This window comes from Pongo pygmaeus, chromosome 11 (assembly GCF_028885625.2).
Source record: "Pongo pygmaeus isolate AG05252 chromosome 11, NHGRI_mPonPyg2-v2.0_pri, whole genome shotgun sequence".
Lineage (NCBI taxonomy): Eukaryota > Metazoa > Chordata > Mammalia > Primates > Hominidae > Pongo > Pongo pygmaeus.
The window spans coordinates 108,262,239-108,290,068 of record NC_072384.2 but is presented as its reverse complement, the minus strand read 5'-3'; the positions used below and the strand labels follow the sequence as shown (position 1 = coordinate 108,290,068).

General features: G+C 41.6%; 1 protein-coding gene across 2 annotated transcripts in view; it reads left to right on the top strand.

Annotated features, from left to right (window-relative positions):
- The window catches only part of PLEKHM3 (pleckstrin homology domain containing M3), a 204,045-nt gene that overhangs the window by 92,877 nt on the left and 83,338 nt on the right, over positions 1-27,830 (top strand). The window contains exons 5-6 of one of the 2 annotated variants that reach the window (XM_054478417.2): positions 1,567-1,760; positions 24,092-24,155. In XM_054478417.2, coding sequence (XP_054334392.1) covers positions 1,567-1,760; positions 24,092-24,155 — 258 coding nt within the window. Of the gene's footprint in view, positions 1-1,566; positions 1,761-1,939; positions 2,028-24,091; positions 24,156-27,830 lie in introns of those variants that run through there. The other variant, XM_063647837.1, reaches the window with a different exon arrangement.

The window sequence follows — 27,830 nt, the reverse complement described above, 5'->3', positions numbered from 1 at the left end:
CAATCTCGGCTCACTGCGAGCTCTGCCTCCCGGGTTCACGCCATTCTCCTGCCTCAGCCTCCCAAGTAGCTGGGATTACAGGCGCCCACCACCACACCTGGCTAATTTTTTGTATTTTTAGTAGAGACGGGGTTTCACCGTGTTAGCCAGGATGGTCTCGATCTCCTGACCTCGTGATCCACCCATCTCAGCCTTCCAAAGTGCTGGGATTACAGGCGTGAGCCACTGCACCTGGCCGAGAGATTTTAATGGAAACTTTTTAGAGAGGTTTTATCTTCCATAAATAGAAACTGAGCCAACTTTCTATGTATTAGTAGCCAATCTACATCTCACTGTCAGTGATTGGTATGTAGAGATTCTGAAAAATTACCCTCATGTTATGCATTATTTAAGCCACTCCCTCTGTATCTCTGAGACATTGTGTTTCCATGTACTACTTCTACTGATGACAATGACATTATAAAATGAACTTTCATAGTCTTGTGGATTACTGTGGATTACCACTCAAGGTGGATACAGAATTGGATGGATATATTGGCTGGAGTTAGCCCAAGTTCAAAGTTGTAATAAGAGCAACTCCTTTCTGGTCACTGAAGCAGTATATTTGAACTTGTTTCCTAGTCAGTCAGATTATTCTGCAAATAATATCTTTTTATCCTTCTTGAATGTTGTAATATGTACATGATTTACTCTGTTTGTTTGTTTGTTAGATGGAGTCTCACTCTGTTGCCCAGGCTGGAGTGCAGTGGCATGATCTCGGCACACTGCAACCCCTGCCTTCTGAGTTCAAGGAATTCTCCCGCCTCAACCTCCCAAGTAGCTGGGATTACAGGCATGTGCCACCACGCCTGGCTAATTTCTGTATTTTTAGTAGAGACGGGGTTTCGCCATGTTGGCTAGGCTGGTCTCGAATTCCTGACCTCAAGTGATCTGCCCGCCTCAGCCTCCCAAAGTGCTGTGATTACAGGCATGAGCCACCACACCCGGCCTTGATTTACCTATTTTTTAAGTGGCTACTTTTCAAAAGTGTTATGGAGTATTCATACATATATATGCACGTATAAATTTATGTCATTTTTAAAAATCAGCGTTTGTGTTAAGACAGTCTTCTTAATTAATTCCTTTTTTATTTTGAAATAATTGTGGATTCACAGGAAATTGCATAGACAATTCAGAGAGGTTCTGTGTACCTTTCACACAGTTTCCTCCGTTGGCTACATCTTAGGCAACTAAGGTACAATATCAAAAACAAAAACAGCAAGTTGACATTGGTATAACAGGTCAGTATAACGGCACCATACTGTACCATTCTGTCACATGTGTAGGTTCCTATAATCACTACTGCAGTCAAGATACAGAATTAATAAATTCCTTCCTAGCTTACAGTTGAATGTCTGGAAGAGAGAGAAGTCAAAATTTACATTTAATTCAACTACAGACTTTTTCATTTGTCTGTATTGAGAAAATAATCGTGTTCCTTTGATATTTCAGCTATGGTTCCTAGTTTGAGCAGGTGTGGAGAGCCAGGTGCTTCTCCAGGACTGACTGACGACGCTTGTTTTGTAGGTGTCGAAGCAGGCCAAGGAGTTTCTGGAATACGTGTACGAGGAGCCGCTCATCGACATCCAGCAGGAGAACGCCATGCTGTACCACCACGCAGAGCCACTGGCCGCCGTGCTGCGGCTGCGGCAGCGGCTGAAGTCGCTCCGAGCCTATTTATTCAGCTGCCGGGCAGCGGTGGCAGAGGATCTCCGCCGCAGGTAAGAGTCATAAATCTCAGACGGCTCCCGTTTGTTTTTCTTTCCCGCCCACGGAGGGTGGTGAGATTATCTCCAGAGGGCCTTTCCAGCACGGACCGCCTCTAATTTTGTGGCTCTCCCTCTGCCTCTCCACTGCCAGCCTCTCTCTGGGCTCATCTTTTTACTTTTTTTACTCCAAGGTCCCCATTTGGTTAAGCCAAGCAAAATGAAAATAACATTCACCGTTACTGAAGGCTTTCACCCATGGATCGAGTACCCAGGACGGTGAAGGCTTCTCTTACCAGTATGTTAATTTGAGATAATAATCATGGAAATATGTATATTGGTCACTTATGTAGTATTTTATACTTTTCCCAATTTCAATTCCCGTTTCTCATCAGCAAAAAATAAGCATGTTTAAAATAGTTCATAACTAAAAAGCATTTTCAATGGGAAATAAGTAAATGGTTATTCAAATTTTATTTTATTTTATATACTTATTTATTTTTATTTTTATTTTTAAAGAATAGAGACAGAGACTCATTCTGTTGCCCAGGCTGGTCTTAAAATCCTGGACTCAAGCGATCCTCCTGCCTCAGCCTCCCAAAGTGTTGGGATTACAGGCGTGAGCCACTGTGTGGGCCTCAAATCTTATTTTCTGTACAGAAACAAATACCCAAACTTGGTCAATGATGCAGGCAGTAGAGCTATAATTAAAATGCACAGGCCCAGAGTTCTGCCTTTTCATCTTACCGTGGGTGCAGGCTGCTTTCCCGTAACTTAGTTAGCTCATAGTTCATAGAACACCAAGTCCAAAGCAGGCTCAGATCCTTAAAGTTGAAACTAAAATGTGCCTGCTCTCATCAAATTCCTTTTTTACAGACAGATTTTATAGGCATTTAAAGTCTCACCCTTGGCATATACAAACTAGCTTATACTTGAAATAATTGTTGATGGCGTTCATAAGTCTCTAAAAATACCTTTTAATTTTTTTGTTTTAATAGAAATGACCAGCAGCATGCATTAGTCATGTTAAATGTTTTTGGAGGTAAGCCTACCTGCCTAAGAACCTTTGGAAAGTATTGAAGTGATGGAGTTTTGAGATCCAATTAGATCCAAAGAAACTGACGTAACCCCGGGCATCTAAAAAGAACTAAATGTAGATAGTGAAGGATATATAATATCTAGACAAGCTCTCATAAAATAATAATGAAAAGACAGCTGCCATAAAGCAAAATACTTTCAGTGGTAGTCATTCTATTACCTAGTTGTTTTTCAGAAAGCACAGAAAGTGGTCAGGATTTATTCTTGTAAAGTCTAGGCAGATCTTAATTTTAAAAGATCAGGGCTTTCCTTGGAAGGCAATAGAATTATATGTCTCAAACTAATTTACCAACTAAACCAGATACAAGATTTTTAATGTTCAAAGTATGTTCTATTATTTTCAGTACCTTTTGGCTTTGCTCAGAGCTTATTTTTCTTGTGCCTGTATTTCTAGACAATATTAAAATCTCTACATAGGAATCATGTTAGATACCTTTATGGTATAATGTTTTTCTCTGCTTAAAATATGCCAAATCAGGGCACACATTTAGAAATTAAATAGAAGGTCCTCTCCTCATATGGATGACTAAGAATCTCTACTCAATTCCAGCAGTCTGGTGGTTTACCACCATGTACTGTGCCTTATGGCCAGACCACCAGGAAAGAAATGGGAGTTCTAGAAACAAGGCACTCCCAAAGCTATGAGAATGAAGACAGCATTTTTCCCCTTCATTTTCCCTTTTCCCTATATTTTTCTTTCCTGGACTTGTTCATAACCATTATATAATGCAATGCCTGGCACAAGGTAGGTGTTCAGTAAGTACTGAATGGATAGATGGAGGGAGGGATGGATGTATATTAAGTGTCGCTTCAGACCACTGAATAATAGCTAGTAGCCCAATTTTGGGGAGAGAATCATCTTCAGAGTCTTCTTTTTCTTACCTTCCTATTTTTCACTTAGCGTAATGTCTGACCCATCCAAAACACTCAAAAATAGTGGTTGAGTGAATAAGCAAATGAGTGAAAGAGCAGTCAAATCAGTCCAAAAAATTTAGATGGTTCTGTTTCTGAGATAACTCTTAAATCTTTCCTCTCCTTTTTACTTATAATATACTACCATGGTTGAGGATCTCAAGGCTATTGCAGTGTCCTTCTAACTAGCCTAACATTTCTTCCCTCTTCAATCCAACCTTTGCATTAGATAAATTATTTAAAATAGAAGTATAGAATTCAAGATCTGCCCAAGTCTAACCCAGTATATTGTTCTACTCTCAAATACCCTGCCCTTCAGGCAAAAATTATTACTTTGCTCTCAAGGCATTCCCTTGTGGGAATTAAATGAGTTCACACAACTGAAGTGCTTAAAACAGTGCTTGGACATAGTAAGCATACAGTAAATACTATTATTGTTATTAATATCACTTTCTTATCCTAGACTGTTCTTATATCTGGCTTTAAAAATATTTGATAAAATATTCCACTTAAAAGCCACCCCCTGTTATTCTCTCTACTAGAATTAATCCTCTTTTCCTGCTGCTATGTCAAGAAAGGAGTGAGCAAGGGAGAGTGGATGGAAAGCTAGCTGGGCTCAGGCCTGTAGTTTCTGCTTATACAGTGCATGCTTCTCCATGTGACTGTTTCATAAAATGGGTGGAGCAGTCTGCCTACGAGCCAACAATGAGACATTGATTCCTACAGAAACTGAGGAAGCACTGCTTTATTTTAAATTTTGTTATTTTAGATTTCCTATACTTACATGTTGTTAAAATATTGCTTAAGGTTACCATTTCTCTCAAACCTGAGGCAGAGAAAAGTGTGCTAGTAACAAGTAGTACTTTTACGGCTTTTGAGGGAGGGGGTAAGTTGAGGGGGGCTGGTCTTGAATTTTTTTAAATCATTTTTATTAAAAAATTTAATTAAAATGTAATTTTAAAAAATTGTTTTTCTAGGCACTAAACAACCAGTCATATTTTGAAATATGACTATTTAGTGAAATAATCTCCAAGAGTTTTGCTGGGGTGTCCATACTTCCTGCAGCCAGGCCACACTTTTTTTTTTTTTTTTTGAGACGGAGTTTTGCTCTGTCACCCAGGCTGGAGTGCAGTGGCGTGATCTTGGCTCACTGCAACCTCCGCCTCCCAGGTTCCAGCAATTCTCCTGTCTCAGCCTCCCGGGTAGCTGGGATTACAGGCATGTGCCACCACGCCTGGCTAATTTTTGTATTTTTAGTAGAGACGGGGTTTCACCATGTTGGCCAGGCTGGTCTCAAACTCCTGACCTCAGGTGATCCACCTGCCTCAGCCTCCCAAAGTGTTGGGATTATAGGTGTGAGCCACCACACCCGGCCAGCCACACTTCTTTTTTTTTTCTTTTTTTTTTTGAGACAGAGTCTCACTCTATCGCCCAGGCTGGAGTGCAGTGGCATGATCTCGGCTCACTGCAGCCTCCGCCTCCTGGGTTCAAGCGATTCTCCTGCCTCAGCCTCCTGAGTAGCTGGGATTACAGGCATGTGCCACCACACCTAGCTAATTTTTGTATTTTTAGTAGAGACGGGCTTTCACCATGTTGCCCAGGCTGAATCTGACTTCTTAAAAACAAAGTTAGTCACCAATACCTTTATATGTAATGAGTTTATCCAAAATCAATATTTAAAGCTCCCTTTGTTTTACCTGAGGATACAACATCTAAAGTGGGGGAGTTTAAACAGTGCGGTGAACTTGCTGGACTTAACTAATCTTATATATCCCTGATAGAAATTAAAAGAGGGAGGAGTTGATGGGGAACAAAAAAAAGCAAGAGAATCCAGTTCTTATCTAGTCGTAAAAGGCATTCTCTTCCTGCCTGGTTTTTACCTCAATATGAGAGTGGCCATTAATCTCCAGCAAGTAGGCCCAACATGCTGAAGACCTGTCAGCACCATATAAACAGAATAAAGCAAACTGTTAATATTGCTGTCGTGAGAAAACTGAAAACAGACTGATTAATTGTATTGGCGCTCGACCGCCAGGGAGCCAGCTTTGGCCGTCGCCTTATTAGGGAAGTCATAGTTTGCTTTTAGGCCTTTCATTATGATGGCTGTCCGGTATTCATCCTCACTGTTTTTGTTATTGTTGTTAAATGAACGCCTTGTTCTTGAACCCATACTGCACATCTTGACTGGCAGGGGTGATTAGTTTAGAAAAAGTCAGTGTCCTCCCCGAAGCTTAAAATGTTTACAGTGCTGACAATTCACTGCTTCTGAGGACTCCCAGATGGCGGCCCTGCTGAATTAGTTCAAGGTCTAGTTAACTTTTCATGAGAAGAATTATTTACGGTGTCCACACATGAAGGTGCATGAAGAAGTCTGTGGAAAATCTGGGCATACATGGCAATGTCAGGACACATCCGGATCAGCAGCTGTTAGGGAAATTTCTGGGAGGGACGTTAAGAACTGCTAGGAAGAGCCTCAGCTCTTGCTGAACACAGGAACAGCAGGATGTGTCACACACAGGCACAGTAGAATGTGTCGCCTCAAGGCCAGATTTGGCCAGCAGACATGTTTTGTTTGGCCTCACAGGGATGGCCCCACAAAGTTTTGGAATTGTGAAATAGTTGCCAACTTTAAAAAAATCAGGAGTTTTCATGCACACACAAAGTGAAGCTTTCTGGTTTCTCTTGGGAAATGAGTTCTGATTACACAGAGCTTCCCTCATTCTGTGTAGCAGAGATCAGCTTTAGACACTTGACTCGCCACTTTGCCATAACTTCTTCTGCTCTAGTTTGTCTCCCCAAACCCAGTGCCACTTGGCATATAACACATTGCTGCCCTGTTTTTCTCATCTCCAGCCCATTTAATTCATTTATGGTGGTTCCCCGGGCCTAGGCATTCGAGATTTTAACACCAAGGCCATGTAATTAAATATTAAGAATAGAGTTTGGCGATGTCTCAGATACTAGATCCATAACTCGGTCAGGAAGTTCATCTCAAAGGATGCCGAATGTCTAGATGTGGTTCTCTCAAAAGACAGACATGAAGAGGCTTGTAGAACTAGAGGAAATAACACCAGGTCGACTTCAAAGTTCCTCAGAAGATGTGTTGGGGTGTCCTAAGGCTTGGGCTAGGCCATCACAACGCGCCCCTCAGGCAGTTACGGTACAGTGATTTGAGGGAGGGACCATTACCTGGAGCAGCAGCCTCACCACAAAGCTAAAGATTAGAGCTGGGTTACCAAGCCCAGGTGGGGCAAACTGAGAAAAAAGAAAAAAGTGAGGACACAAATGGAGGGGGTTTATTGTAAACTCTGAGTTAAGTTGGACTGCCTGAGCTCAGAGCTCATTTCTGTCTCTGATAGCTTTCAGAGCCAGTTTGCTCACCTGGAGACAATACCACCTCATAAGGAAAGTGCGAGGATTCAGGGATTTAATGCCCAGAACAGAGCAAGCTCTCAGGAAATATTAGCTGCTATAACTTTTATTTTAAGCAGATCATAATTCAGGAGGAGCGAGGAGGTGAACAGGGGAGAAGAGGCAAAAGGAAGATGAGCCTGGAGGCATCCAAGAGCCTGGGATTCAGGGAATTGCCACTCCTTTCTGTGCAGAGCACACAGCATCAGTAGAAGTTATGAGATGCAGACTCTGGCCCATCAGTAGCGATCCACCCAGATCCTTCAGGGACCATGCCCCTTAATCCTCCCTCCCTGCTTCTAGCATATTTAATTAATGTCATACTCTCTAATTTTTTTTTACCTGCCTTCTCACTAAAAAAAAAAAACAACAAAAAAAACCCTGTTCATACTACCCGCTAAGATCCCATCTTAAGCACTCAGAACTGTCTCCCTTTCCCTTTTGCCCACTCACTTCTGACGTGGCCCCTTGCGGGCTGACTGTGGATTGCACTCTTCTCTGACACCTTGACTTCCTGAGGCCCTTGTTTCTTTGGCCTCCTGGGCATTGTTGGTCACCATTTCTCCTAGACCTCCTTCTCCCTGTCCTTCTCTGAACTCTGTCCTGTCCGAGTCTCCCCCTTCTCCTTGCCCTCAATGCCTCCATATCCTCCAGCTCCCTAATGCTAGGAATACCCAACCCCTCGGCTGCCCTTCTGCATAATCCTCCAGCCTTGACAGGAGCCAATGGGGCAACTTTATGTGAGCTAGCAGAAGGTGCCCCTTTCTCAGGGCACTTGGTTTTGTTGGTGTTGTTTTGTTTGTTTGGTTTTGTTTTTGAGACAGAGTCTCTCTCTGTCACCCAGGCTGGAGTGCAGTGGCATGATCTCAGCTCACTGCAACCTCCACCTCTCAGGTTCAAGCGATTCTCCTGCCTCAGCCTCCTGAGAAGCTGGGAATTACAGGCATGTGCCACCACACCTGGCTAATTTTTGTATTTTTAGTAGAGACAGGTTTCACCATGTTCGCCAGGCTGGTCTTGAACTCCTGACCTCAAGTGATCCACCTGCCTTGGCATCCCCAAGTGCTGGGATTACAGGCATGAGCTGCCACACCTGGCCTTATCAGGGCACTTTGTTGTCCTCTGCAGGGAGAGAGTCATGGTCCCTCTGTAAATCGACACTGACTATAAGGTGACAATATTTGGCCCAGCACTCTTCCTTGAGGAGATCACTCACTAGTTTGTTATGTCCAGCTGCCTGCTGGACATCCCCACTTCAAATTGAAATTATTTTTTCCCTGAAAAATATATCCATGTGGGCCAGCCGCAGCAGCTCACACTTGTAATCCCAGCACTTTGGGAGGCCGAGGTGGGCAGATCATCTGAGGCCAGGAGTTCAAGACCAGCCTGGCCAACATGGTGAAACCTGTCTCTACTAAAAATACAAAAATTAGCAGGGCGTGGTGGCATGCACCTGTAGTCCCAGCTACTCGGGAGGCTGAGGCAGGAGAATTGCTCGAACTTGGGAGGCGGAGGTTGCAATGAGCTGAGATTGCGCCACTGCACTCCAGCCTGGGAGACAGAGCAAGACTCCGCCTCAAAAAAAAAAACCATGTATATATATGTGTGTGTGTGTGTGTGTGTGTGTGTTTATGTATGTAAGTATATATATCCATGTGGTCAGGTATGTTTCAGTTAATCATGACATTATTCCCTTATTTTCCCCTAGTTTGAACCTTGACATAGTCCAAAAGTTTTGCTTTAAGTTTCTCTAGGAGCCAAATTCTTCCCTTATTTTTCATTCCCATTGCCATCCCCTTTGTCTCTACTCTCATCACCTTATTTCAATAATTTTCTTTTCTTTTATGAGTGTGTGTGTGTGTGTGTGTGTGTGTGTGAGAGACGGAGTTTCGCTCTTGTCACCCAGGCTGGAGTGCAATGGTGCCATCTTGGCTCACCACAACCTCCACCTCCCGGTTCAAGCGATTCTCCTGCCTCAGCCTCCCGAGTAGCTGGGGTTACAGGCATGTGCCACCATGCCCAGCTAATTTTGTATTTTTTGTAGAGACGGGGTTTCTCCATGTTGGTCAGGCTGGTCTTGAACTCCCGACCTCAGGTGATCCTCCCGCCTCCACCTCCCAAAGTACTGGGATTACAGGCATGAGCCACCGTGCCTAGCTATTTTAATAATTTTCTTTTTTTTCTTTTTTTTTATTTTGATAATTTTCTAACTGGGGATCCATGGCACCCCTCCTTAGTCCCTCTAACATATGTACTACTGTAAAATGGTCTTATTAGACAGTGAGTAGTTCAGCTACCTGCAGGATAACGCAACACCCTTGGATGGGTTTTCAAAGTTCTCTGTCATCTGACCCTGACCTACATGTAGATGCACAACTTTAACTTCCACATGGTTCCTATGTGGACCATACCACGAGCCAGGATCTTCCACTGTGTTCCTGATGGACCACAGCCACCCTGGCCCAGCCAAAATGACATACTCATTTCCTTGACACCAGTGCCTCCCAGTCCTCTCTACTCGACTTGACTTGGCTTCTCTTACTTTAAAGCCAACTCAAGTGCTGCCTCTTCCCACCTGTCTTCAGTAGCTGATCCCTTCTCTGGTCTCTTCCAGCAGTGATCATCTGGACCACACATTTGGCACTTAAGGGTTTGGATGGTCTTTTTTTTTTTTTTTTTTTTTATGAGACGGAGTCTCGCTCTGTCACCCAGGCTGGAGTGCAATGGCATGATCTCAGCTCACTGCAAGTTCCGCCTCCCGGGTTCATGCCATTCTCCTGCCTCAGCCTCCCGAGTAACTGGGACTACAGGCGCCCGCCACCGCGCCTGGCTAATTTTTTGTATTTTTAGTAGAGACAGGGTTTCACCGTGTTAGCCAGGATGGTCTCGATCTCCTGACCTCATGATCCGCCCGCCTCGGCCTCCCAAAGTGCTGGGATTGCAGGCGTGAGCCACCGCACCCGGCCAGGGCTTGGATGGTTTTCATCTCCTTATGTATATATCCTCTCTTGCTGGCTAGATCAGAAGGCCCTTAAAGGCCACAATTGTCCTCGAAACCTAAAATAGAAGACCACAGATGCTAGTGGTGCAATAAAAGCTTGTTAATAATAGTAATTATGTGTAGAATAGTTTACTGTATATAAAGATAATTATGATTTCATTAGTCACAAAGTACTTCCCCTTAAATATATTATTTGTTCTTTACAGCAGCCCTTTTAGATAGGTAGGGCAGATGGTATTTAGAAAGAAGAGAAAGCGTCACTAAACATCAGGGAAATGCAAATCAAAACCACAAGGAGATATCATCTCACCCCAGTTAGAATGGCTATTATCAAAAAGACAGAAAATAACAACCACCAGCAAGGATGTGGAGAAAAGAGAACTCTATTATAAACTGTTGGTGGGAATGTAAATTAGTACAGGCTGTATGGAAAACAGCATGGAGCTTCCTCAAAAAACTAAAAATAGAGCTACCATATGATCCAGCAATCCTACTACTGGGTGTATAGCCAAAAGAAAGGAAATCATTATGTCAAATGGATATCTGCTGCTCCTATTTGTGGGGATCCCACTAGTCACTGTGGAAGTGTCCATCAAATGGACAAAGAAAATGTGGTAAATATACACAATGAAGTACCATTCAGCCATAAAAAAATAGTGAAATCTTGTCATTCACAGCAATATGGATGAGCCTAGACAATGTTATGTTAAGTGAAATAAGCCAAGCACAGAGAGACAAATACTCCATGTTCTCACTCATATGCAGGAACTGAAAAAGTGGATCACACAGAAGTAGAGAGTAGAACAATGGTCACTAGAGGTGGGGAAGGGTAGAGGGATGAGAGGGTTAGGGAGAGGTTGGTTAACAAATACAAACTACAGTTAGAGAAATAGGTTCTGGCATTCTATAGCACTGTAGGGTGAATATAGTTAACAATAGTTTGTTGTATATTTTCAGATAGCTAGAAGAGTGCAGTTTGAAAGTTCCCACCATAAAGAAATGATAAATGTTTGAGATGATAGATGTGCTAATTACCCTGATTTGATTATTATACATTGTGTAATGTACTGAAATAGTACATTGTACCCTATCAATATATATCATTATATGTCAATTAAAAATATTTAATAATAATTTTTTTAAAAGAAGAGAGGCTGGGTGCAGTGGCTCACGCCTGTAATCCCAGCACTTTGGGAGGCTGAGGCAGGCAGATTGCAAGGTCAAGAGATTGAGACCATCCTGGCCAACATGGTGAAAACCCATCTCTACTAAAAATACAAAAATTAGCTGGGTGTGGTGGCGCACACCTGTAGTCCCAGCTACTCAGGAGGCTGAGGCAGGAGAATCACTTGAACCCAGGAGGCAGAGGTTGCAGTGAGCCGAGATAGCGCCACTGCACTCCAGCCTGGCAACAGAGTGAGACAACATCAAAAAAAGTCAGAAGGAAGGGAGGGAAGGAGGGAGGGAAGGAACTATGACTCTAAGATGCTACACTCTGAGAGTGTAAAGGAAGGCAGGGAGGTGGCAGACAGTGGTGTCCCTTGAACAGGGAGGCGGATTGCTGAGACGGGCACTCCTGTGCTCGTTGGCAAGCTTGATCAGCTGTGGAGAACCAGGCATGACAATTGGGTTAGTGCCAGCAAATGCATTTACTCCAGGTCAGCATTTGCCAGACCTTCCTATGTCCCAGACCTGTAATCTTAAAACAAAAATGCGAAGATAACTGTAGGGTTGCTTTATAAATGTCTTTAGCCAAAACAGAAATAAAAACATTACCCTCTATTTCTCACCATCATTTCATGTAAGAACGTAATAATACTAAAAAAAAAAAAAAAAAAAAATGGCAAACTGCTTTAGAAATCAAACAGCTTTTTAAAATCAAGTAGATTTAGAAATCATTCTACATTTTTTTTTCTCATTTTACTTTGGACTGCTAAAAACATCACCAGACTGACACCAGCTGTTTGGACTAGCTTTTCAGAAATCCCAGTTCAAGTCATATTTTCTCTTCTGAGTGCTGAAGTGAAATCCAGTCCAGGGAAATTTCTGTGGATGCTTCAGTATTTCCCATTCTCAATCATCAAAAATGTGATTTGGGGGCTTGGGGTGCCTGGCAAATCCACAGGCCATTATGGTATAAATGTAAAACTCGTCTCTCTCCAGCACTAGTTGAGGGCAGTAGGCAATATTAGGCCTCTTTCCCTGGTTGCTTAGAACAGAATTGTGTTCCCAGGGAGCATTTGCTCCTACGTGTTTGTCAGGTTTAGTCCTTGACTTAGACCATTCCGAAGCAATTTAATGGCTTGGCTTGAGAGCCTCAAGAGAATACCCAAAGTGATTCGTCTACCTTCTAAGCCATCTCTTCCTATCTTTGGTGTCACATTTTATTTGAAATTATGATTATATCCAGCAGGAGTTCCCACTGAAATATCAGTTTTACTAAATGGTGAGAAATTTCTATTATAAAGATTGCCATTTTTATTAACACTGTCCTGGTGAATACCAGAAAAAAAATGTGTATGTATGTGTGTGTGTGTGTGTGTGTGTGTGTGTGTGTGTCCTGACAGACTCTCATTGCTTCCTCTTCCTTCAAGCAAAATTTAGCAGCTTTCTCTGCTCTTAGACCAGTCCTCATAAATGTCACTTGATTTACCAAGACTGCCTTCCCCCTCCTTCCCTTGTTACGTCAGAAAAAAACTCTTCCTAGTGAGTTCACTGTAGCTGAGGCTAAGTCCAAAGGTTGAAATGCTCTTTGGCTGATAACGTCTTAACCTTAATATGTCCAAAACTTAGCTCCTAGTATTCCCACCCACCCCCACTCACATTGCAAACCACTCCTCCTACAGTATTTCCCATCTTGCTTCATGGCATCTCTGTCCATCCAGTGATTCAAGCCAAACACCTTTCTCTCATATTCTACATCCAGTCAGCAAACCTGTCAGCTTCAGCTTCAAAATCTATCCACTTTTCACCACTTTCACTGCTGCAGGTTGGGTCCACCATCACCTTTCACCTGGATTATTCCAGTAACTGGTCTCCTGCACCACCCTTAGCCCCCTTCAGTCTGTTCTTAAGACTATAGCTAATGTATAAATTAGATGATGTCACTCCTGGCCCAAACGAATAGTTTCACCTCTCGCTCCAAGTAAAAGCCCAGGGCATACATGGTCTCATCTCCCATTACCTCTCTGCCTCATCGCCCACTACTTTCCCCGTCATTCACTCTGTTCCAGCCACACTGGCCTTTTTGTTGGTCCTTGGGCATACCAAGCTGGCTGCTACCTTAGTTTCTATACTTGCTTTTCCTTTCCCTCTGTAACTGCTGAGATTGCTTCCTTTTTTTTTTCTTTTTTCTTTTTTTTATCGGTTTGTTTCTCAGTGTGAAACCAAGCTTGCTTCCTAACTCCTTTAGGTCTTTGAGTAGCCATCGCTTAATGAAGCATCCTTGACCACTCTGTTTTAAATGGCAACACAGTATCTGTTTGTACCCCACTGCCCACCACACACGCCTCCTGTCTTCTTTCTCTGCTTACTTATTACCATTAAACATGGTATTTTATTTTGTCTGTCTCCGTCTCTTAGGCCATCAGGTGTGAATGTAGACGTTTTGCTTTGTTCAACCTATGCAGCCACATGTGCTGGCTCTGCCCTTTCTACTAGATGTAAGCTACAAAATGTCATGACTTTTTATCTGTTATATTTACTGCTTAGAGCTATACATATAGTGGGGGCTGATAAATACTTGTTGAATAAATTAATTAAATAAATGAAGATTCTGCCCAATTTGGCCAAACTTATTTTTTCTCTTATTACAAAAGAATACTGTTCATCATAGAAAACAAAAATAAGAAAGCCACCCATATCCTACCACTTTGATGCATATCCTCCCAGACCTTTTCCTCTGCAGATGATCTTTCCCCATGAGAGTGGTTTGTTTTTTGTTTGTTTGTTTGTTTGAGACGGAGTCTTGCTTTGCCACCCAGGCTGCAGCTCAGTGGCTCGATCTTGGCTCACTGCAAGCTCCACCTCCCAGGTTCACGCCATTCTCCTGCCTCAACCTCCCGAGTAGCTGGGACTACAGGCGCCCACCACCACGTCTGGCTAATTTTTTGTATTTTTAGTAGAGACAGGGTTTTGCCATGTTAGCCAGGATGGTCTCGATCTCCTGACCTCGTGATCCACCCACCTCAGCCTCCCAAAGTGCCGGGATTACAGGCGTGAGCCACCATTCCCAGCGCTGAAAGTGGTTTTATACTATCCTTAACCATTTCACTTAATGTATTGTGAACATCTTTTTATGCTGGTAAATATTTGTCTAAACATAATGAAATGAGTGAAAATGGTGTTTTGATGTGTGGGCATACCTACATGTTACTGATCTTGGAAGAAGTAGGTGGGGATTATTATTCAGTGTACTCAACAAAAGATTGCATGAGCAATCTAATACTAAATGAGCTGGTAGAATCACTTCATATCAACACTCCCTCTTCTCCCCTCACCCCCTAAAAAATCAAATATATTAGGTAGAAGGATTATCTAATACAGAGAGAAAAGATTGCATGCTGTTGTAAATCAAATACACTTGATCTAGGAGGGCAGTTTATTAAGAACACGTCTCTTAGGGCAGAATTTTTTTTTTCTTTTTGAGACAAGGTATCACTGTTGCTCAGTGCCTTGACATGACCACAGCTCACTGCAGCCTCGACCTCCCAAGCTCAAACAGTCCTACTTCAGCCTCCTGAGTAGCTGGGACTACAGCTGCATGCCACCATGCCCACTTAATTTTTTTATTTTTTATTTTTTGTAGAGACAGAGTCTCACTATGTTGCTAGGGCTCCTCTCAAACTCCTGGGTTTAAGGGTTCCTCTGCCTCAGCCTCCCAAAGTGCTGGGATTACAAGTGTGAGCCACCCTGCCTGGCCAGGGCAGCCTAACTCTTAAAGCACAATCTACACAGACTGGAATTGCAATGTCTCTGAACTGCATATGAGGAATATCTTACAACCAAAATCTGAGACCGAAGTGTGCAAGGTCTGGTTAATACCGAATTTTAGAATAAGTCTATTTTAGCAAAAATATTAGCACTAAATTAGTCTCATTAAAGACCAGTAAGTATTAGCTCTTCAGACTTGCAGATAACACTTCTTTAAGCTCACTAAATGAAAACAACTCTTTATGTTCTCTGTAAGATTTAAGGTTACCCGACTTTTGTGGCTACTTTTCCAGTTAGCTAATTAAAAATTTCATCAGCTGCAGTTGGGGCTTTAGCCTTAACAGATTAGCTGCAGAATCTATCAGGACTCAGAAATTAAAGGATGTCATTTTGGTAGTTTTGATAGCAACCATTCTCCTCATTCTACTTCAAGAATTCTTTTCCATTAGATGACTTCTAAAAGTGTGGTTTTTGAGTCATCTATCTTCCTGATATCCTAATAGCTCCTCCCTCTCCCTTCTTTTTCTCCAGAGATCTAATTCAGCAAATTATGTATATACCAATATCAGCACTGTAAAAGGGTGCTACAGACTGTCTGCAGTGTCATTCATGACTAAACAGATTTGAAAACTTTCAAAAGGAATTCTGGGAAGTTATATATTAATTTTACTAAACTACATACATACATAGCTCTTTATTTACTCAGAGATGTTTCAAAAAGATCTCTGAGTAAATTTTTTTTATTCTGAGATTAAATGAAATATATAAATTATCTAAAATCATTTTCTTTTTTTTTCTTTTTTTGAGATGAAGTCTCACTCTGTCACCTGGGCTGGAGTGCAGTGGTACAGTCTTGGCTCACTGCAACCTCCACCTCCTGAGTTCAAGTGATTTTCCTGCTTCAGCGTCCCTAGCAGCTGGGATTACAGGTGTGAGCCACCATACCCAGCTAATTTTTTTCTTTTGTATTTTTAGAAGAGATGGAGTTTCTACCACGTTGGCCAGAGTGGTCTCGAATTCCTGACCTCAGGTGATCTATCTACCTCGGCCTCCCAAAGTGCTGGGATTACAGATGTGAGCCACCGTGCCCGGCCTCTAAAATCATTTTCTAAGAGAAAACAAAAATAAAACTCATTGCAGGGGAAGTGTTATATTCTTGCAACTGTTAAACACCTTAAGAATTTGAGCTAGGTATATAACAGCTATGATATAATCTATCATTTTTATAATCAGATGCCACAATGCTCACAATTAAAATTACATCCCAAATATTTCTACTCGAGGCTTTAGATTGTGGCTAAGAAACTTAAGTACAGTTTCTGAATGAGCAGGTAAAAGAGACCCTTATATCCTGTAACTACCTGCCAAGATATAATATCTGATGCAATCTTGCCATTTTTTCAGCCAATGAGATTTGCAAAATGAGGTACCTAGAGAAGTGATTGAAGCTTGTTTCTTCCACATGGGCTGCTATCGAAATATGTGCCTTTGATTTAAAATTGTTTTTCCATTAGCTCAAAGTGTAGCTGGACATACGAATCCTGTCCACATCCAGCCTAATGTAACTATTTCAGGAAGAGTTTGCAGCTCATATCAAGAACATCAAATTGCATCTCCCTGGGGATGCTTCATAGTGCTTTTTGCTGATTTCAGTGTGGGTCTGTGTGCCCTCCAAAGGAAAGACACTGGCCATCTCAACTTAATACAAATTACCTACCCTGGAGCACATATTCTTGGAAGACAGTAAAACTACGTGAATAAATGGTTTTCCTTTCAAAATTATTCCTTATGCATCTTTATCCATATTCTTTATTTAGACCCTTATCATTTAGAATCAAATTGTGGAATTTGCTTTTGGTGTTGTGCTATCATTTTAATTTTACATGTGTGTGTGTTGTGGGTCTTTTCTTTAAAGCCTGTCTAAGATGAGATATTTCCATTGCAAATTTTTCCCTCATTTTAATCATCGAGTCTTTAAATGCCGGTTGTGCATCTCTAAGAACTGAGCTTCAGGAAAATGGTAATATTATCAAATCTATCAGAACTTTGCAAAGGGTCTGCCTACTTTAGGGCCTGACCCAATCCCTTTTTTCTCGTGAGCATTGGGGCTTGGTGGGAGCTGAGTTGAACTTCTCAGAAATTAGTCAAGTTAAATGAGTCTCGATTTATTTGACCTAATGTCATGGAACAAAGTGGAATGAGGCCCTTCTACCTTTTTGTTAAGACTACTGCCTTTGATTTCATAGGCAATTATCTCTGCATTTTTAACCCCAAGTACCAGCTACATAATATAAGGGCTCTGAATCATATATGACCTTTTTCCTTTTTAATTTTCATCTTTTCTCACCTTTCTCATTAGAGCAATCTATAAATGAAGCCTAAGTTACCTTCCTAGTGTGTCAGGCGATTCTAAAGATGATAAAATAGAAAATGTTAGCACTAGAAGCGATTGTGCTAGTTGGTTTTCATGATCTTCTAGCACATTTCTTCAGTGTTCTTTGCTACCAGGAAACTCGGTAGTGCTACCTGCTAGTGATATCGTTTCCTTTGATGGGTGAGTGAAGTGTGGAGTTGACTCTTCTTATCTCATTTATTCTTTGGCTCTGGTGTCAGGGCTTGCATTGGCATAAGCAGGGCTGCTCACTGCAGAAATGCTGCCAGACATGATGATTAATAGCCCTGCAGTACAGTGAGGTCAGTTAATGCACAGAAGGCCCTAAACACAGCAGCCTCTTCTGCAACAAGGATCCTGTTTACCAAAGGACTGCTAAGCCAGATAACCTTCAGTTAGTTTGTGGCTTTTGGTTCTTAATATAATGAAGTTTAGGGATTAAATTTAATAAATTAGTAATTACTTTTTTTTTTTTTTGAGACAGGGTCTTGCTTTATCACCCAGGCTGGACTGCAGTGGCATGATCATGGCTCACTGCAGCCTCAACCTCCTGGCCTCAATTGATCCTCCTGCTGCAGCCTCTTGAGTAGTTGGGACCACAGGCGTTCACCACCACCCCCAGCTAATTTATTTTATATTTTGTGTTTTTTTTTGTTTGTTTGTTTTTTTGAGACAGAGTTTCATTCTTATTGCCCAGGCTGGAGTGCAATGGCACGATCTTGGCTCACTGCAACCTCCAGCTCCTGGGTTCAATCAATTCTCCTGCCTCAGCCTCCCGAGTAGCTGGGATCACAGGCATGCGCCACCATGCCCAGCTAATTTTTTTGTATTTTTAGTAAAGATGGGGTTTCTTCATGTTGGTCAGGCTGGTCTCAAACTCCCACCCTCCGGTGATCAGCCTGACTTGGCCTCCCAAAGTGCTGGGATTACAGGCATGAGCCACGGCGCCCGGCCCCCCAGCTAATTTTTGTATTTTTTTTAGAGACAGGGTCTTGCTCTGTTGCCCAGTCTGGTCCCAAACTCCTGAGCTCAAGTGATCCTCCCACCTCACCCTCCCAAAGTGCTGGGATTACAGGTGTGAGCCACTGCGCCCTGTTGAGTAATTATTAATCTTTTTTATATAACACTTTAGTAAAAACTTGAACCGTTTTAGTTAGGAAAATACTGTGTGTGGGGAGTGTGTGTGTGTGTGTGTGTGTGTGTGTGCGTGCACGTGTGCGTGCGGTGAGGGGAGAGTGTGTGTGTGTTTTCATGTACGCACATACACATGTGAAAATGTGTGTATTTGAAAGAGCTTCCAGCTGGGTCCACATCCCATTTCCTTTAGGCCTTTTGAAGGCCAGACTTCATCAGTTCTCTCTACTTTTGTATCTTCAGCTTTTGTTTCTATAGTAGCTTCTTAATGTTGGTGTTTAAGTATGCCCAAGTCTCTCTTATGTTTTTAAAAAAAAAAAAAAAATCCTTTCTTAGTCCTGCATCCTTCTTTAGCTGTGGCCCAATTTCCCTCCTTTTCTTTAAAGTTGACTTCGTAAAAGAGTAACCCACAATCCTCACCCCTCTCCAGTCTTTCCTCCTCCTCCCCTGAAACCACCCTGTCTGAGGTCACTGATGGATTCCTGTTTGCCAGCAGGCACTTTCCAGGCCTCATGAGAGTCTTCCTCACGTTATTTGACCCCTCCACTACCTTTGATGCCATTGACCACCTTCTTCCTTCATGAAATTCTCTCCTTCCTTGGCGTCCCTGGTGCTGGCTCTTCTGCTTTTTCTCCTCCCTGTCAACCTACACCTTCCCAGTCCTCTTTATGTTTATCTACTCCTAAATATTAATAGTACTGTTTCACCAGGAAGCAATCTTTTCTCATTTCCCAGCACATGCCCCCCTGGACTATCACTTTTTCTCATGGCTTCACCTAAAACCTATAAGCCGGGGGCCCACAAATCGCCCACTTGGACTCACAGGTGACTCCACTTGAGCATTCCAAAGACATTTCCAACCGTCTGCCCCAACATCTGAGCTACCCTTTCCCCTACCAAGACAACTCCTCTTCCTTAGTCCTGTTTTTCAGACTCCTTTCTACTAATCAGAGTTTAAGGCAAACTGACTCCTGGGAATCTTTACTTTTCCCATTCATTTCCTAAAGGACTCCTGTCAGACGTACTTGTAGGACCTCAGCCACAGCAGAGGAAAGCCCTTGGAATCACCCAGATGGGAAGTTGCCACGGCCCACAGTTTCCTGAGCTTGGCTTTTAGGTCCATATTTACCCTGAGTTTCCCTGTGTTTGGTCTTCCTAAAGAAAATATTTAGAGAATGTCTTGCAAATTCGGTCTGCCTTAGGGGAAAGAGGAATAAATGGCAGTGTGCGTAAGTTATCTGGCCCTGCCTTGGAAACCCTTACCTCTAAGCAGAAGAGTGAGTCCCTATCTCTAAATAGCTGCAAAAAAATCTTTTTCTTATTTTATTTACATTAAAAAGCATTACTATAAGAGATACATTTTAATGCCTACCAGTCTTCCCTCTCAGGAAATTTATTCCCATATTTGACTTCAGTGCTTTCATACTACAACTCCCATCCTCCAGGGAGAAAAAAAGATGACTGGCATTATCTCTCTTAAAAGTCTTTATTTTTAATAGCCACCAATAAATCTCTTGGACACAACATCTTCTCCAGACACAATAAGCTGGGTTCCTTTATCTTTCCTGTATGTATTGCATTTTCCAGTTCTTTGTGTCTGTTATGACTGACCTCATGTAAATTATAGTATTAGACACTGAAGCATGATGGAGAAGACAGTAGAGGAAGTGCTTCTGGAGGGGCTTAGAATCTCATATAAAAGGAGAGAGAAAATAAACATATGTGAAATATATATACACATAGAAACATTAAATAAATACATAGCCACTTTAGCTGTGCTGTACAAATAATGTTGAAGGAATATTAGAGATGATTGTGACCAAAGTTGGTTAATTTTTGTGAGAAGAATAATGAATAGTGTTTGGAAGCAAGAAGGACCCTGCCTAGTAAGGAGAAATTGGAAATTCTCTTTGTTGCTCATCAGTTGTATTCATTGAAGTATCCATCTCCAGCACATAGCATGATGCCTTATTTTAGACACTCAGTAAGTGCTTGTTGACTATGTGATAACCGACTGGTTATAGCACTCCAGGAAGAGTATGCCAGTGTGATTTGGTTTGTAAATTTGTAAATAAGTCTGATATCCTGTATATCCCTAATCATAAAAATTTTAGAATTTTAAAGCAGAAAGGACTTTTAAGTAGCAAAACATTACAGATATGCTCTCCTGCATTTGTCCCTGCCGTAAATCGTTTCATCTTCCTTTTAACTCTTTCTCCAGCTGACCTATGTTTCTACAAACCAGCAGAAGAGGCAGAAGCTAGTCTTGAAATGATTTTGCAGCACGCTTACTGGACTCCATTTCTTAGCACTGCTGCCACATTGCTTTCATTTTACTTTATTTAAGGGATTTCATTATTAAGCATTTACCTTTCAGTAAGATTATTCCTTCAATTTAGTCACCCCTAAACATCCTCTGTCTCTCATATTATCATACACTGCTCCCTTTGAGTCCCACTGAAAGACTGCCCTAGTTTTCCTTTCCTGCAGATAAGTTTGGGTCCTTGGATCTTGGAACAGCAAAAGGACATTAGTGAAACAACTGGTGAAACCTGAATAAAGTCTATAATTTGCATAATGTCAATTTCTTATTTTTGATCAATATGCCATGGTTATATAAGATGTAAGCATTAGGGGAAGCTAGATAAAGGGTATGAAGGTAAGAACATTTTACAAATACAGAGAAATGTTAGGAACTGTGGAAGTACATGTGAACATTCTGGTTATTTTCAAAAACATAATTTTCAAAATATAATGAGAAAATTGCAGACTACCCAAGTACACTTTTAGATAGTTCTAGATTGTAAGGTAAACAAAGTAAAAACAAACAACCCTCATCTGGGTTCAGCCCCCTTCCCATTCAGGTTTTTCCTCACTCCATTCCCTCCATTCCTCTGGCTTCAGCTGTCCGCTCTGTGCTCCCATCAGAAGTGCCCTGGGTCTTCTGCATCTCAGGCCCAGATCCATGCTTGCTGTTCCCCACACAGGCACTGGATATTCAGCACATAGGAAGCTCAATTTTTTATTCCCTCCCCTGGAAGCCTGCCCTCAGTTGGCCAATGGCATCACCATTCTGATCCCCAGGCTCTATACATCAGGGTCATCTTAGACTCCCTTCTCCTTTTTCACTTATTCCCAATGTTCTCAATTCTTCCAAAAAGTCTCTGGTATCTACCCACTCATTCCTTTCACTGTCCCCTTGTCTACCCTAGAACAGACTCTCACATGCCTTGTCACCTGTCTGTAGTCTCTCCACCCTCCCTGCTGCCTTCAGAGGCACATTAGTGTGGCTTTCCTGCTTCAAAAAGCATCAGTGGCTCTATACTGCTACTGGCCTAAACTACAGTCATAAACATCCATCCAGAAGAGACATGCATGATATTACTAAATTACATGGTCAGCTCAAACCTACCTCCCTCCTTCCCCCACCCCCAGCCCCAAGAAATTAGAAGGAGCATAGGCCTTTGGAGTCAGAAAGTCCTGGCCTTGAAACTCAGCTCTGTGACCTTGGGCAAATTGGTCTTTGCCTCTGTGCCTCAGTTTCCTCTTATGTAAAATGAAGGTCGTGTTTACCATCCAGGGCTATTGTGAGGATTAGATAAAATGATGTATCTCCAGTGCCAAGCTCAGTGACCTCCTATAGGCTGCCTTGAGGAAGAGGTCCCTTGATCATTTCTGTCATGTGCTTGTGTTATTGAAAATGGAGGTTGATTACATCTCATGGTCCCTCCAGGGACCATGGTCTACCTTCCACGACAGGGGCCTTCCTGTAGAGAAGCTAATCCTACATGGAGGAATTGAGTACTTTTCCTATGCCCTACCCAGCTGTGCTGGACCTGTGCTCTGCTTCCTGTCACAAGTGCAACCCTGAACCATTAGAGTTGAAGGGAGCCCAGCCTTAGGAACTGCATTCAGTTTCCCAGAATATAATGCCCTTGTCACTCGTCTCATTCCTGTGGGTGAAACAGTGCTTTCCAGCAGAATTCTTCAGCGACTTTCCTACTTTCCAGGAGAGGTCCTTACTAGAATACACCTACTCCAGTCCTCTGTCTGGTCAGGACTTCATCTAATTGATTCAGTGCTCCATTTTCAGTAATCTAATAGTGTCTGATATGCAGTGTGTGCTTAATCAATATTGGATGGATGGAAGGATGAATGATTTAATATCTAGGATTTGACAACTAATGGATACCTAATTGAAAGACTGAATAATGATTTTCCCAGTGAGCAAGATTATTAGGCCAGTGGTTCTAAACCTTGGCTGTACTAATCACCAAGAGAGTTTTTGTTTTGTTTTCTTTAACACTGATTTATGGGCTCTACCCAGGCAGGTACCCTGTGGTTTTCTAAAAGCTCTCCAAGTGATTCTAATAGACAGCCAGGGTTGGAATCCACCATGTTAGACTACTCAAAAAATATGTACCCCATGCATAACTCTTTATCATTTTCAATTACCACATTGTATTGTAATTATCAGCTTATGTGTCTTTCCCTCACTTGACTTTATGCTCCTTGGCCTCATACTTAGGCTGTCTTCCTAGTGCCTGGCATAGTGCCTGGCATATAATGAATAGTCATAGATGTGAATTGAATAAATTGGTGGTTTCTTTCATTTAAGACACAAGAAAATTGCATAGTACCAAGTGAGACAAAGAAAAATGTTAGTATCATGGATTTTGTTTTGGGTTTAGTTTGTGCGTGTGTTGTTTCCCAGTCATCTACACTTTGGTAACCTGTTTGCTTACCCATAACAGATTATTTTTTCAGTTCATTCATTGTCATCTATCCAGATACTGTGAACGGACAGCAGCTAAAGATATTGGACTTTGTTGAAGAGTCCTAATGTAAAATATCTTGTCCCATTATTCTCGTTTGTACAGAGGTTCTAAAATTGCCATCACTGTACATATGAGAGGATAGTTCATTAATATGATATTCAGTATCACTCCTCCTCATTAATAAAAGCCGTAGAAGCCTCTAGACACGAGTGGCCACTCCAGTTTTTCTGAAATCCAAAATCAATATATTTAGATATAGAAAAATACAGCTAGAAAGATATTTAGAGACATCACATTAAACCACCCTCATTCTGCTGTGAAGAAGCTGAAGCCAGGTGGGCATGTGGGGACTTGCCAGCGATCACACAGCTTTTTACGGACACAGCTGGTAGAAGAAACCTGATGTTCTGTTCCTCAGGCCTGGGCCACCACGCAGTGCTTGTAGCACTTAAGATTACATTAGAAGTCAAAGATCAAACTTTTACCTCCATTCTGGTGTCTGTGTTGGGAAGAAAAATATCTGAGAAAAAGATATTACAGGTTCCTCAGAAGGCTTAGGAGGAGAAGTATAGGTGAAAAGTGGAGAGGGCAGAGGAAAGGAATTCTTCAATGAAACTTTGAAACTTATCAGAAAAATGTGTGTTATGGCAGCACCACAGTTCACTTGTCTATCTGCCCTTGTTTTCAGAATTTTCCCCAGAGAATACCTCCTTCAACAGATCCACCTGTATTCCCTCGCCGACCTGCAGCAGGTAAGTGTTTAGAGGGGCCGTTTCATTTTTGTTGCTTTCCTGGAGAAGTCTCTTTGTTGACTTTGGTCTTTGCACTGTATTCTGCCATCATTGGGGTAGTTTTCGTCACAAACCCTGATAATTCTTATTCAGAATGGGGGGGAAACTTAGTATAAAAAGATATATAGGACAATAACAAATGTTGGCAAGGATGTAGAGAAACTGGGGCTCTTATACGTTGCTGATGGGATGCAAAGTATGTTAGCCACTTTGGAAACAGTTAAAAAGTTAAACATAGAGTTACCATATGACCCAACAATTTTACTCCTAGTTATATACCCAAGAGAGTTGAAAACATATGTCCATAGAAAAACCTGTACACAAATGTCCAGAGCAGCATTATTCATAATAGCAAAAAAGTGGAAACAACCCAAATGTTCATCAGCTAATGAATGGATGAACAAAATGTTTTGTAGCCGTATAATAAAATATTATTCTGCCATAGAAAGAAGTGAAGTAGTGATGCATGCTACAATATGGATAAATCTTGAAAACAGCATGCTGAGTAAAAGAAGCCAGACAGAAAAGAATACATACTGTATGATTCTATTTACATGAAGTGTTTAGAATAGGCAAATCCGTCGTGACAGAAAGTACGTTAGTGGTTGCCAGGGCCTGGGGAGAGCAAAGAAATGAGGAGTGCCTGCTCATGGATAAAGAGTTTCTTTGGAGGCTAATGAAAGTGTTCTGGAATTAAACAGCAGTGATGGTTGTACAGTCTTGTGAATATTCTGAAAACCACTAAATTGTTTACTTTAAAAGAGTAAATTTTATGGTGTGTGAATTTTACCAATTAAAAATTTGTATGAAAAGATATAAAAGGCATTGAATGTGTTAAGCCCTTGACTTGTGCTCAAGCCAAAAAGTTGAATGGCTTTTAAAGTTTAGTAAAACATAACAGAGCATGTAAGAGTTGAAATCATCCTTTTATACTTTTATTAGAACATGTCCTTTTTTTTATTTTCCTTTCATTTGTGAGACAGAGTCTTGCTCTGTCGCCCAGGCTGGAGTGCAATGGCGTGATCTTGGCTCGCTGCACCCTCCGCCTCCCGGGTTCAAGCGATTCTCCTGCCTCAGCCTCCCGAGTAGCTGGGATTACAGGCATGTGCCACCATGCCCGGATAATTTTTGTATTTTTAGTAGAGATGGGGTTTCACCATGTTGGCCAGGCTGGTCTCGAACTCCTGACCTCAAGTGATCCGCCCACCTTAGCCTCCTAAAGTGCTGGTATTACAGACATGAGCTACCACACCTGGCCACACTTGTACTTTTATTGATTGACCAGATTAGCAGCTAGGAAGAAACTGGCCTTTTGTGTGTTTAGCCCTAAATTCTAAATATGTTAAGCTTTGGTTAATCATTTAAATCAACAACTCACTCCTGAGAAGCTGTTGGACACTAGATAATGATTCTTTCAAGAGTTCATTAAATAATAATAATAATTGTGACAACTTTCAGAGTATCTCAAACTGCTGTGATTCTGTTCTTTCGTTGTTGTTTTCCTCTCTGGTTGTTTTATCCAGAAGAATTTAGGTCAACTTAAAAACCATGCTCATATCCTTCAGTCATTTTTCTGACTTTAAATTACTTTTCAAGGATTTTTTGTGTCTTTTAATAACTTAAGACTTTTGTGTTCTTTTTGTCCCGCCAGAGCTAGGAAAGTTATTTATTTATTTATTTATTTGACAGTCTCGCTCTGTTGCCCAGGCAGTAGTGCAGTGGTGTGATCTTGGCTCACTGCAACCTCAGCCTCCTGAGTTCAAGCAATTCTCATGCCTCAGCCTCCCGTGTAGCTGGGATGACAAGCATGTACCACCAGGCCCGTCTAATTTTTGCATTTTTAGTAGAGACAGGGTTTCACCATGTTGGCCAGGCTGGTTTCGAACTTCTGACCTCAAGTGATCCGCCTGCCTCAGCCTCCCAAAGAGCTGGGATTACAGGCATGAGCCTCTGCTCCCTGCCAGAAAGTTATTTTAAATTAAATGGCAGAAATGATGTTAGAGCATTTAGTTGGAGAGGTCTAAGAAAAGACTAAGATTTTCATTTCCATTTATGTGTCAAGTTGAAACCTATTTTCACATGTCAGCTCTCCCAACTCCTTCGGTCCTGCCTGACCTTTACTACATAGTCAAGCAGCAGTGGTCTGCTGGCTAGGGTGGAAAGGGGTATATTTTTACTTAAAATTGTTGTTCAAGGGGAAGAATTGGTTAAAACACTTGTTATACATTTATCTATTTTCTGGAGTCTACCTGATCATAGTGCCTGAGAACACAGACTCTATCATTTGAGAAGTGTGTTTAAAGGCACTGAACATTCTTGTAAAGATCGTTTAAAATAGAATGGGTGGGCTCCAAAGTGAGTACTCTTTGAGGGAGCCTTTCAAACGTGAGTTTTGATATCTGACGAAGAGAAAGAATCAGAGTAATTCCATATTCATTTTAGGGTGTCAAAGTAATGTATCCATTTGGAATCATACAGCCTGCTTTTTAAGGCTTTCCTATACGCTGCTGTCTTTCTCTCCACCCCCTTTTCTTTTTTTCATCCTTTAATAATCAAACCATACATGCCAAGCAGCTTACTTAAATCAGTGGCAGGGGTATTCTTGGTGGCCAGGCCATTAGCCCCTGGAGCCCCATAAGCAGCTTAATCAGTTTTCAGTGATCGAGGCAATCAACAGCTTATCAAACACCCTGTGGGCGGGGCAGCTAGAGCTCAATGCATCCATTTACTTAACAGCTCATTCTAACCTGGTTCTTTGTGCCTGGCTTTAAGAGCCCCAAACTTATCATATTTAGAGGAAGTTTAATTCGATTACTTTTTCTGCCTGAGGTGGGTTAAATTGGATTTAGCTTTTGATCTGTCTGCATCTTGGCTATCAGCACTGAAGGGCATCCCTGGCTTCATCTTTCCTTGGTTTCTAAGTAAATAACAAGCATGTTTTCTAGATCTGAATTGTTCTTGCAAATATGTAATGGAAAGGACACAAGGAGAAAGAACAAAAAATACTATTGCTTTGTGAAAGGGCGTGTGGTGGTATCGGGAAACCCTACCTAACTGACCCAACCACCAGCCTTATGGCATCGTGGGCCTTTTTGGCCTCTTCTGGACTGTTTCATCATCCTGCTTCGTGTCAGTTTCAGGCGTTTTAGAGTAAATTATTTTCCCCTGTTTGATTTTTCTCCTCACTGCTAAAGGTTTCTGTAAAAGCAGACCTGTCTGTCATATCAAGTAACTATAGAAAAGGGGCTTTTAATGTTCAGATTTTGCAGGGGAAAGGAAAATAAACTAAAGCAAGTGACTCAAGAGTTATAAATCAGAAAAAACAATAATACAGATATTCTTCTTAAATGCACAGATTCCTGTCTACACATTTCTCTTAATTTGATTTTTCCCATTAGCTCTTATTTAAAAAGCAAAACAGACATTTTCCTCTTCAAAAAGAAAAAAAAATAGGTAAGAATTTAATAAACATGGTGAAAGGAGATTTATAATTTAGAGATAATTTTAAAATAATATAGTACACAAAGCACTAATAATACTTAAAGATGCTGACAGAATTCTGGTACCAAAAAAATTGCAATCTTATTGTCCTCTGTCTGGTTTTATGTTTATAAGTAACAATCCCTAAAATTTTAG